The sequence below is a fragment of the Microtus oregoni genome, unplaced genomic scaffold, assembly GCF_018167655.1.
Source record: "Microtus oregoni isolate MIOR12 unplaced genomic scaffold, Mior012 000013F_ref0000133, whole genome shotgun sequence".
Classification (NCBI taxonomy): domain Eukaryota; kingdom Metazoa; phylum Chordata; class Mammalia; order Rodentia; family Cricetidae; genus Microtus; species Microtus oregoni.
In genome coordinates, this window is record NW_024543072.1 from 11,405,050 (window position 1) to 11,417,739 (window position 12,690).

General features: G+C 48.6%; 1 protein-coding gene across 1 annotated transcript; it reads left to right on the forward strand.

The window, feature by feature from the left end:
• Positions 1-4,887: 4,887 nt before the first annotated feature.
• On the forward strand, positions 4,888-9,055 carry Gdf2 (growth differentiation factor 2). Its single transcript, XM_041663115.1, has 2 exons — positions 4,888-5,230; positions 8,112-9,055. The coding sequence occupies exons 1-2, from the start codon at positions 4,888-4,890 to the stop codon at positions 9,053-9,055; spliced, it is 1,287 nt and encodes a 428-aa protein (XP_041519049.1).
• Positions 9,056-12,690: the final 3,635 nt, after the last annotated feature.

Consider the following 12,690-nt stretch of genomic DNA (forward strand, 5'->3'; position numbering starts at 1 on the left):
ATCCCCCTGGGTCTGTGAGGTGCTCTGTTGTCTGCATAGCCCTTCAGTGAGCAGAGCCCTGGGGAAGGGGAGTTGGCAGTGAAGCAGCTTCAATTCCAAGCTGCTCCAGAGTGAACCACTAACTCTACTCAGGTGGCCCCAGTAAGAAAGAGCTAGTCTTGATTGGAGGAGAACATTGCAGTTACCACCTACGTTGGAGCATGTGACCATGGTGTGTCAAGGAGGTTAAAAGGCAACCTGTCTGAGAGACCAGGAGGAAACCAGTTCACAAGCTCCAACTGTGGGCTGTGCACCACAGCACTGAAATGAGAGCTCAACTTAGTCTATGCTACTTTACCAACACCTAAAAATAAATATAAATGGAGACTGCACTTAGGTTTCCTGGCCACCCAGACCCAAATAATCACACAGAGACTCTATTAATTACAACACTGTTTGGCCAGTGGCTTAGGCTTATTCCTAGGTAGTTCTTACCTCTTACATTAACCCATTTCTAATATATTTTACCATGAGGCTTGTAGTTTGTTACCTCTTACTTCTTGGGAGCCTACATGGCGTCCACCTGACTCCACCTTCTTTCCTCCTCTCCTTCAGTTTATTTTTCCTGCCTAAACAGTTGTCCTGCCACAGGTCAAAGCAGCTTCCCTATTAATCAATGGCAATAAAACATATTCACAGCACGCAGAGGGGAATCCCACATCAAACTAAGCTTTCTCAGATGATGATGCTTCTCCAGGTTCTGTTCTTCTCCATTCTACTCCCCAAAGCTGGTGATGCTCACTGGAGCTTGGGTCTCCTTCCATGCCTCTGGCAATTGTCACTTAAGCCCCATCCAATCCTAGGCTCCCTCCTCTAATCTCTTCCAGTGCTCTTGATTGTATGAGTTGGGAGTGAAAAGGTGTGAGTAGCTCTGTTTATGTATTCAAATATTTAACATTTTTTATGTGTCAAATATCATGATAAACCATACAGCTGCCCCCCTGTAGGCAAAAACTGCTTGTACGTTTCTTGGCCACCCATACACTAAATAATTACACAGAATTTATATTAATTACAACACTGCTTGGCCAATAGCTTAGTCTTCTTATTAACTAACTCTTATACCTTGAATTAACCCATCTCTATTCATCTATGTACCACCACAAGGCTCATGGTTTACGGATAAGGTCTCCTTTAGCAGTTACATGGCATCTCTCTGACTCCACCTTCTTTTTTCCTCTGTCTGCTTGGAATTCCCACCTTACTCTATTCTGCCCTGCTGTAGGCCAAAGCAGCTTTATTGATTATCCAATAAAAGCAACGCATATACAGAAGGACTTTTCCACACCATCTCTGTGGACTCCAAATCCTTAGATTCAATCACCCTGGGATTGAAAACATTAAAAAAAAAACCCTGCATCTATACTGTGTATGTAGAAATTTTAACTCTAAAGAGTGCACCATAACAACATGGTGTAGTCTTATTTTATTTTAAAATGTTTGTTGACTTTCAGTGGACACATAGAAGTTGCACACATCTGCAAGATGCAACATAGCATTCTAATTCATATGAACAATATAGTGATTAGATCAGAGAAATTGCCTTATCAACAGGAGCATGCGCTATTTCATTTCTGCATTTCTTTGTAGTTGTTTTAAGCTTTTTAAAAGATTTATTTTCACTTACACATGCATGCATGGGTGTGTGTGTGTGTGCATGAGTGTGTGCGTGCGTGTGTGAACCATGCAGGTGCCCATAAAGATCAGAAGAGAGCATCAGATGCCCTGGAACTGGAATTATAGGAAATTGTGAGCTATCTGACATGAGTGATAGGAACTGAATTTCAGTTCCTCTGAAGGAGCAGCAGTGTTTTTATCTGCTGAGCCATCTCTCCAGGACATTTTATAAATGGAATTGAAGCATCCTCAGACTTTGGTATATGTAGGGAAACTCAGGGACTCACCACCCACTAAGTCTGTGGGACAGCTGTTTCTTCTTGTTTCATTTTGTAGAAGACTCACACCATTCTCCTATTTTGTCAAAATTTCTGTGCTTAGAGCAAATGTTTAGCAACACATATACCCACCTGTGCATATGTTCATGTGCACACACGCGCACACACACACACGCACACACACACACGTGCGTGCACACACACTGGGGAGGGTGGATAGCACATGAGCCCCATCAAATAAAGCCAAATCTAGTGTTCAGATTGAACATGCATCAGAACCACCTGTTAGGATCACACAGCTTTCTGCTCTGTTCTGAGCCTTTGCGTTTCTAACAACCTCCCAGGTGTTAGGGTGGCTGGTCAGTGGATCAGACTTTCTGACTGGGCACTGTCACAGGCCAAGGCCAGGAATATTCAGTGAATCTGTGCTTATCATGGGCCAACTAGAAACAGGTTCTCAGGGAAGCTCTGCCCAGATCTGGTAAGCAATCCATCCTGGCTCTGTCTGCCTCTAGCCACTCCCTGCAGCTTCCACAGGGATGGATTTTTGTTCCTCTGGACAACTGTAGGAAGTCAGGCATGGTGGTGCACGCCTTTAACCCCAGCACTTGGAGGGCAGAGGTAGGTGGATCTCTGTGAGTTCGAGACCAGCCTGGTCTTCAAAGTGAGTTCCAGGACAACTGGGGCTATACAGAGAGACCCTGTCTTGAAAAAACAAAAGCAAAGAATTGCAGGGAAGAGAGTGTGTGTTCTAAGACAGAAGGGGTGTCTGATATCCTAGGACGACCATGGTATGGAAACTCAGGTGAACCCATTCTCACCTCCATAAATGACAGATGAGACCCAAGTTCCCACCTTGGGAGAACAGGCTTCAGTGACACCTGAAATAAATGGATGAACCAAATACGCCTCTTGTGTTCCCTCAGCCACGCCTCTCCCACAGCACAGCAGCTGCCTGAGACGACGTGGTGACAGTCGGAAGCTTTCTTAATCCCGAAGCATTCCAGGCCACCAGAGTTTGGCAGGGACTCATAGTACATGTCTGAGTCTGTAACTCTGGGTGTTGCTGGGTTGTGAAGCTGTAAAGAATTTTTATCTTTCATGTTTGGCCTGTCCCAGGTTTTCTTTACCATATGCTGCTATCATTGGGGGGGGGGGTGAAATTTTGTCTAGTTTTTAAAAAAATTGGGTAGCAGCCCTTTGCACTGTCAAGAGCTCCTACTGTTCACCGGGAGGCCCTTGAGCTCAGCCTCTGAGTATAGATGGGACCTGTTGACCCCAGAGGCTATGGCACGTCATGAGACTGTCCAGATGGTCCTCTAGCTCCTCCTGGCCCACTGGCATTGCCATTTTATCTCCATCTCCTGGACCTGGCCGTTGTTCCAGTCCTCTTCTTCCAGCCCTGATACATCTTACACGGAATCGGTACCCAGCACACTTCCTTATCCATCCCCAAGACAGTGTCTCCTCAACTGTGTCTTTTCCTTCTCCCCTGAATGTGTCCCTAAAGGGTAGATACAAGTTCTGTCTGCCAGTTCACCCTCCCACACTGAGTCCTCTGACCACAGCCTGCCATGGTTCATCCTGCAAGGTCTGAACTTCCTTGACCTTCTGTACCCTCTCCCCAGGAGCCCCGTTAGCACAGAACATCATACCCTATCTTCTCTGGAGTAGGCCAGCGCTCATTGCAAATATTTTTAGCTGTGCTCTTTCTTGACGGAAGCTAAGCATGGGGACACAGCTCTTAATACACAGGGTCCTTGGGCTGTCACAAGCAGCCTTCACAGGCTAGAAGCCATCTCTGGGCATGGGGTCCGTCTCAGAGCCGCCTAACTGCTCCTGTGTACCCCAACTGCTGTGTGGGTCTCCTGACTGATAGGTACGATCCAGATGGCCTCCCCACTAACATGAATCAAGTTACCCCCTGAGCACATATGCACACACACACACACACACACACACACAGAGAGAGAGAGAGACATACACACACCTACACAGGTACACTTGCACACGCCAGCACCACACAGACCAGGGACAGGGCTGGAGCTCAGGGTCTCTGGATGCATCTGTTTATGGTACTAAGGAGCAGCTGACCTAGACACAGAACTTCCTCCCCCTGATCCAACTCAGTCAGACCAGCACTGGAGGCTTGCTTGAACACAACCGCCCACTGCTAGGAGCTGCCAGCAGCTGCCTTTGTGTATGCTAACACATCTCCTAAGTCCTTACCTCTCTGCTCGTGAAAGGGAAGCTGAAAGAGCTGAGGCCACAGCTTGGGGGAACAAGCAAGGGAGTTGGGACTGGACATCACGGGCATGCTGAGTGTGCTAGGCCCATGCGCGCTCCATTCTTAATACTGAGGAGCCCTTTCCTCAGAGGACAGTGCCTAGTTACACCGCCAGGTCCTGCTAGCACAAATGCCGGTCTTTTCCAACCCTGCTGGAGTCCTCACCTCACCCCACCTTCCAGGCCCCCACAATTTGTGTTATCTTCTGGGTACTTGGTGAGCTTTCTACATTTGGGGAACTTCCTGACCTCATTTCCTGGATGTTTTGTTCCTGTGGTCCAGGGGATGGGGCAAGTGTCCCTCTGCCTGGAGAGTCTTCTGACTAAGCCAGCAAGGAAATGAACGAAGATCCTAATTAGGGTGGATGACCCCCCGGAGAAATGCCGATCCTTTACAGTAGCCCGCGTCCTTCCCACCAGCCCGAGTGCTTTTCAGATGTTTATACAGTGTTCATTAAAGAGAGCTGCCTTAGATAAGAGGTCCGAGCATAGCATCCACACCCAGATAAGAAGCCTGGAGGCCTCAGACTGCTGGGGAGAACCTGAGCCAGCCCCGCTCCCTGCTAAGCAGTCAGCAGGACAATGTGGGCCCGCTTCTCCCGGGCTCCTCCTCGCTGCACCTGGTGACATACCACAACAGCCCTGCAGCCCCTCCTTAGGGCCCAAGATGTCCCCTGGGGCCTTCTGGGTGGCCCTGCTCTTGCTGTTCCTGCTGGTCTGTCCCACACACCAGAAGCCGCTGCAGGACTGGGTCCAGCCATCCCCCGGGGGAAACGCCCGCAGCTCACTGGGGTTGTCTGGAGGTGGAGAGGAGGGTGTCTTTGACTTGAAGATGTTCCTGGAGAACATGAAGGTGGACTTCCTGCGCAGCCTCAACTTGAGCGGCATCCCCTCCCAGGACAAAACCAGAGTGGAGCCACCCCAGTACATGATCGACCTGTACAACAGGTACACGACCGACAAGTCGTCCACTCCGGCCTCCAACATCGTTCGGAGCTTCAGTGTGGAAGGTAGAGTGCGGAATTCCCCCAGGGTTTCATGGGGTGGGACATACGGCACCCCGCCCCCACAGCGAAGTGCCCCACCACCACCACCACAAGCAGCTCTTCAAGCTTACACTGAAGTGAATCACAGTGTTAAAACAGGGTGAAAATGCAAATATTCCAATGAGCTTTTCTGTGTGCTTAGTGGCTTCCCCAAAGGGCTGTGCAAATCATGGGACTTGTCCATCAACACCGAAGATTCTGATGGACAGCCTGGCTCCTCCCCTGGGGCATAGCCTCATTTAAGCCAACAGGTATCAAGGATGCCAGGCTTCTGCTTCCCTCTATCCCCCTCCCTTCCTTTCCTCCTCTTTTCGCCCTCATTTCTTTTGCCTTCCATCTCCTTTGCTTCCCTTCCTGCTTTCCCTATTCACCTTCCCCCACTTCTCTTCCCCCTTCCCTCTCCTCCCTTTCCATTTCCTCCCTTTCCCTTCCTCCTGATTTCTCTTCTTCTCTCCCTTCTTGTCCCCTTCAGACTTAGAAATAGAAATAAGCCTGTTTGTTTTGAAGTTTTTAAAGGAAAGCCAGTTTCTGTTATAAAAGCCTTTTTAAACCTAGACTTGTAAATGTTAGAAGAGGTCCTTATTATTCTTTTAGATGGAATCTTTCTCAGCACAGTAGGTCTGTGTCTGTCTATCCGATATGTTTTTAAATCAAGTGTCTTTGATTTTAAAAGACTAGAAAATAAACGTGGAGGTGAGGTCCATAGCTGATGAGTCCTAGAATTCAAGAATCTGGGTAGAATGAGTTCCTGGGCAGAAAGCTGGGTCGCCAGGACTGAGGAAGCCAGACCAGGCACACTTGCGAGGCACACTGGCCCTATTTGCTGCACAGAACCAGCTCCCCTTATCCTGTTGTGGCATCTCACTCTTAAGGACCAGGAACCCGGGGCCTCCCCATTTCTGGTCCAGAGATTTGCCGAAGGGCCCCAATTCAGAAGTACAGCCAGTACTGGCCAGATCAGTCCAGCCTGCAGAATATGTACCTGTCTAAGGACAAACGTGCTGAGTGCTGCCTGCCCAACAGAAGTTTCAAGGGAACTTGCCTTACTTCTTTAAAAAAATATGGATTCATTTTTTTAAAAAACATACAGTTTTCAGGTCACCAGACCCCTGGGATTGTCTATGATCTCTACTTTAGAGAAAGGATGAGGTTTTCTTTGGGGAGGGGATGGTTATTTTGTTTTTATTGCTGCCTAAATCCTATTCCATGGGCCTGAACGTGAAGCCCAGCCAGAGACACCAGTCCACCTACACATATATCCTTGACACATCTATTATATGCACTAGCACCAGCAACAGCAACAATATGCATGCATGCACACATACAAACATACATGACCTAGGAAGCATCTGTCTCTTCCCACTAAGCATGTGATTTCTCATGTCTGACAGTGGTCTGGTGGCCTCTGTGGAAATATGCCATGGTAAGATCACCTCAGGCCACGAATACAGTGCGCAGTTCCCACTGTTCTGATATGCCATGGCTTTTGCCATGTGATTCAGAAGCCAGAATGGGGCGTCCATGCTGAGCGAGGAGACCACAGAGAACCTGAGTAAATGTCACAGGCATTGGGCTTGCAGGGCTTGGGAGGGGGACAGAAGTGTTAACTGAACATCAACTATTAGCTCATGACTGGCCTGGAAGTCCCATGTGCTACCTTAATAAAAACAGGTAAGATGGGCCCCATTCTACAAGAGAGGAAACTGAGGCACCCAGAAACTCAAAACTTTCCGAGAATACCAGCTCAATTAGGAGCAGAGTCAGGACTGATGCTTCCTATCTGTAGACTACTAGCTAGGTTTCAGCACAGCATGGGTCTCTCCTCACGGTGACGGATACAGGAGTCTCCCTAATCTGAGAGAACCCAGGTCTGTTTCGAAGGTTCTATGGTGGTCCATAACTATTAAATGTAAATCACAAAACAGTGACTCACTTCTAAATGACTTGCATCACAGATGTGATTTTTATATTTAATTCTCGTTTTTCCTTACTCATGGTGAAGCTCTTACTGTGCCTGGTTTACTCATTGCACTTCACCGCAGGCATGCGCGCATACAGAAGGAACACTGTGTGCCAGGCTTAGAAACATCTGTACTTCCGGGCATCCTCTGGGTGTATCAGAACGCGTCTCCCCAAGATAGGTGGTGATGGTGTGTGGGCGGGGACCCACAAATGGCAGTGTCAGTGCTTAAGCCCCAGCCTGGGTGGGAAACTAGACAATTAGGAGGCTAAGAGAAAAATCCCCACCTTTGCCCGTGATGGCAAAACTGTTGGGATGGAAATGCTTTTCCCCTAAAAAAAAAAAAAAAAAAAAAAAAATCCACTTTCACTTTTGATGGAAGCTATTAACACATTCCAAATTATTTAAACATTCTAATGCTGTGATTTTTTTTTTCACTTTCACTAACTATGGACTTTCTTTGGCTCCAGCCAGGACTGTAGAATCTTCATTCTAAAGCTGACAATCTATCTCCTGGCCTGCCTTAGATGAGACTGCTAATTATCTGTGCGTACTCTAACAATAAACACTTCTGGATACTGATCTCCACATGTGTGAAGTTGGGATAATAACTAGATCCTCCCAAACTCATAGTGCAATGCCAAGCACACAGTAGGTGCTCAATAGATAGTAGATACTATTCTAACTGAAGGTACCTACCTCTGTTTTTTTTTTCTGGGGAAAAATAATTCCAAGAGAACCTTCCTGAATGTTCTTGACACAGAATGGAGACAACAGTGACAAAATCTATTGTCCTAGATGTCCCTCACAGCAAACCAAAGTTAGGCGTTGGTATCATAAAAATGGGCACCAGACAGACGCTCCCCGCGTGTGTTTGCGTTTCAGATGCCATATCAACAGCTGCCACAGAGGACTTCCCCTTCCAGAAACACATCCTACTCTTCAACATCTCCATCCCTCGGCACGAGCAGATCACCAGGGCTGAGCTCCGCCTCTATGTCTCCTGCCAAAATCACGTGGACTCCACTCGTGGGCTGGAAGGAAACATGGTTGTCTATGATGTTCTGGATGGAGATGACACTCGGGATGGTGCCTCGAGGACCAGGACCTTCTTAGTATCTCAGGACATTCAGGATGAAGGCTGGGAGACCTTGGAAGTATCGAGTGCTGTGAAGAGATGGGTCAGGGCAGACTCCGCCACAAACAAGAATAAGTTAGAAGTCACAGTGGAGAGCCATAGGAAGGGCTGTGACACACTGGACATCAGCGTCCCACCAGGTTCCAAAAACCTGCCCTTCTTTGTCGTCTTCTCCAATGACCGCAGCAACGGGACCAAAGAGACAAGACTGGAGCTGAAGGAGATGATCGGCCATGAGCAGGAGACCGTGCTTGTGAAGACATCCAGGAGTGGTTTCCAGGAAGCAGGCGAGAGCCATGAGGAGGAGGAAGCAGATGGGCACACAGCTGTGGGACCTTTCTTAGCTAGAAGGAAGAGGAGCACTGGGGCCAGCAGCCACTGCCAGAGGACATCACTCAGGGTGAACTTTGAGGACATAGGCTGGGACAGTTGGATCATCGCACCCAAGGAATACGATGCCTACGAGTGTAAAGGAGGCTGCTTCTTCCCACTGGCTGATGATGTGACACCCACAAAGCATGCCATTGTGCAGACCCTGGTGCATCTCAAGTTCCCCACGAAGGTGGGCAAAGCCTGCTGTGTTCCCACCAAACTGAGTCCCATCTCCATCCTCTACAAGGATGATATGGGGGTGCCAACCCTCAAGTACCACTATGAGGGAATGAGTGTGGCAGAGTGTGGGTGCAGGTAGTCCCTGCAGCCACTTGGGGTGGGGATGAAGGACAGGGAAGAGGTCCTGATAGGGTCTTGCAACCCCCTGGGCACAACAGGGGCTAAGATTATCTGAAACCATCCTGGAGAAGGAAAAGAATCACTCGCCCTTCTTGTCTCCAGTGACTTGTCCTCTCTTGTCTCCTCTGCTGAATTGACATTAACTGGGGTATACGGTTATGTGGGCAGAATAGGAGACCCTGGAAGGGTTAGTGGGTAGAAAGGAAATGATGAAAAAGAAATGGGAGGAAGAGGGATGGGGGAATAGCAGAAAAGTAAGCAGAAACCAGCAGAAGATGCAAGTGACGTGTATGGAGTCACGGGAGTTCTAGGGTCTAGGAAGCAGAGACACGAAGGAAGGAAAGGAAGAGGTGGGCTCCATCCTTCATTTCACGTTATTTTCCACTCCTCACTGAGATGTGCACTGTGACCTCTGATTGTCAGTTGTAGAGATCAAAACTCAGCAAGCAAGTTTTGATAACTCAGTGGTAGGAGTTTGCCCTGAGTGTGGGAGCCCTAAAGCCTGGGACCTTCCGAAGCATCCCAGTTTAACAGATCACTGGGTACTGAAGGAGAGTCATTAGATGTGGAAGACCCAGCATGAGGCCAGGCAGGTCTGAGCCAGGTCCATACCCACCGCTTGCTGTGTCCCGGTATGATCTGCTTGCTCCATGCCCATGCTCACCCTGTGATGTCTGACTAAACCCCACCCCTGAGTAAATATCCCCAGGCAAGCACAGAATGGACAGGCCGTTCAGGACCTCCCCTCTGACGCTCGTTGTGATCTGAGCTGCTTTCACTACTAGGCCAGTTCTCATGTGTTTCGGGGGTCATGTAAGATCACTTGCAATCCTTTATTCCAATTCTGTGGCCATTGGGAGGGACTGCCTATGACTTGGGCCTCTGAAATGGTCTACTCTGGACAACTGCCCAGGCAGGAATATCTCCTTGCTGGGGACTCCACAGAGGACAAGGCAGGGCTTGGATCTGTTGGAACCAAATGTGCTTGCTATTGGTTAACTATTTGAAGCTTGCCTATTTGCTTTCCTTGGTGACCTGCATTCAAATGATGAGAGGTCCAGCCTTACTGGGTGCAGTGTCCCGGCGTCTGAAGACAGTCCTGTTGGTCACCTAATGCCATTGACTCTACCAGCAGCTGCCAGCTTCCTTGAGTACTGTGTTCCCCAAGGAGGACAATGTTTCCATTAGTGTGCCTCAGCCTCTCACCTGACTCTCCTGGTGGTTCATAGGACTGGATGGGGTGAGGAAGAGCCTTATGCCCTCGGCCAGCCAGGGCCCAGAGGGGAAGATCTGGACTACTCTCATTGATTGATGCTCCCACATAATTTAAAACAATGAACTACATTAAATTACATGGAATCAATGAATGTCTTTAACACAAACCACAATTAAGTATTATTGGTAGAGTTGAAGAAAAGATAAATTCCTGAGCCATGCCAGGCAGTGTCGCATGGCAGTGTTATTTCCAGGTGGTGGTGGGGTGGTGATGTCTTCTCTGGGTCCTAGTGATGGTTCTCTGTGCATGAGGAAAAAAAAATACTTAGAAATCAAGTCTAATGTCTGGTATGAGTCTTTCCTTAATGTGAGGTCAGAGTTGAGGCCTCTCCAATTCCCCAGCCCTGCCCACATGCCTGATTAGCCCCTAGGAGATGTTCCACCACTTTACCTGGGGTTCAGGAGTCAGGCAGGAGGGACATAGAGCCTCCACAGGGTAAAAGAGTGTGATATCTGCACATGGGGTCAGCAAACGCATTTGTGTGTGTGTCTGTGTGTGTGTGTGTGTGTCTGTGTGTGTCTGTGTGTGTCTGTGTGTATGTATGCTGGTATGAGCAACTATGTGGACAGAAGTTTGCTGGAAGTTAGCTTCCCCACTTTATCTCTCCCCCAACACACACAGATATACACATCAGAGCAGAACATCTCTCTCCAGGAGACAGAAGACCTTAGGTTATCTCCACCCAGTGCCCAAGCGTGTCTCTGCCAGTGTCTGTCTACCATGCTCAAAGCCCATCTCTCCAGACTAACTCTACTCTCAAGATCACCCCCGCTCTCCTTCCGAAGGCCAATGTCCTGCCCATTCCCACCCCCAATTTCTAGCTGCACAACCCATATGCCATTACCTGTGAGGGAGACCCCAAGCTCTAGTACCACCCACTCTGGCCTACTGGGTGTTCCAGCTCTGGAGAGTGTCAGTCCTGGCTCAGGGGAGCATCTCCCCGACCCAAGGCCTCCACAGAAGACAAATCTGGGTCTGGTGTCCGTTACAGAAAACCATGAAGTCTGACTTTGGTATTATAAAAAATGGACACTAGGCAGGTGCTCCTCTGCATGTGCTTGCATCTCAGATCCTGTCTCCACAGCCACCATGGAGGACTTCCCTTTCCAGAAACACATCCTGGTCTTCAGCATCTCCATTGCCAGGCACATGACAATTTGTTACACAGTTCCAAGACCCAGCACGGGGAGCTGACATGACTCCTGGCTTAGGTCCCTCATGGTCATGAGTCCTCAGGTAAGACCAAAGCCTCTTGCTTTGGTCACTTCTGGAGGACCAGCATGCTCTGTGTCACAGGACAAACCGATGTGGCCCAGTACACAAGGACAGGACACACAAGGAGAGAATCACGATGGGTCTCTGGCTTTCATGCCACTGGGTTATTTTCGCATGGAATTTATCAAAACTTGCTCACCCACCGGCACGGATTGAAACATAATACAGCTATTCTCTGGTCACTAACATGGTCGGTTAACCCACCTGCAGTGCTATATTGGACACAGCTCCTAAAGCACCCTCTATATATGGTACAGGGGTCACTGTAATGTTCGTAGAGATGCTGAAGCCATGGAAGGAGATTGTTGTCCTTCCACTGCTCACGGAGAAGTCACCTTCTACCTCTGTACCAGGAACAAGGGGAGAGAGCTGAAGAATGCTGAGAAAATGTGCCAGACACATGGACAGAGAGACAAATCTCTGAAAGTGGTTTCAGGCCTCGTCAATCTAGGCAGACAGAATCTGTGCTTTGCTGCAGAATACCTGCCCTGGGGTCTGATGACCCTGCCATCTCTGTCCTAATATGTACCAAGGAAGACCACAGAATTTCTCCAATCTGTGAGTCATAGGCAGTGAAACCACCCATCTCTTAAAGACCAGCCAGTTGTATCCACATGGCACCCCCATGGGAAACAGCTGGAAGACGTGCTATTCTCTGCCTTGCACAGCCCCAGCTTTGCCTTTAACAAAAATAGCAAGGAGACACCTCGGGTGATTTGCACTGGTTCAGACAGCACCAAGTTTAGAACCCCTTTCTCTTTTGATAGCAGGCTGTGCTTTGTAAGTGATCGCTCCAGACAGCCATGTGCTTGCCTTAGCTTTCCTTGGTCTCATCCTGCTCAGAAGATTACTGTTCACCAGACAATGAACTTGTTCCACTACTACACATCCCTGCTCTCAGAAAAATGTTCCCACTGTCAGTCTCTGCAGCATCCTCTCACCTGCATCCCTTTGGACTTGATTTTCCTGTAGTCCTGACAATTTCTAACATAGAAACGTCTGGACAGGAGCAGTAGAAGCCCTTTTGCTATAGCTGATAGGTT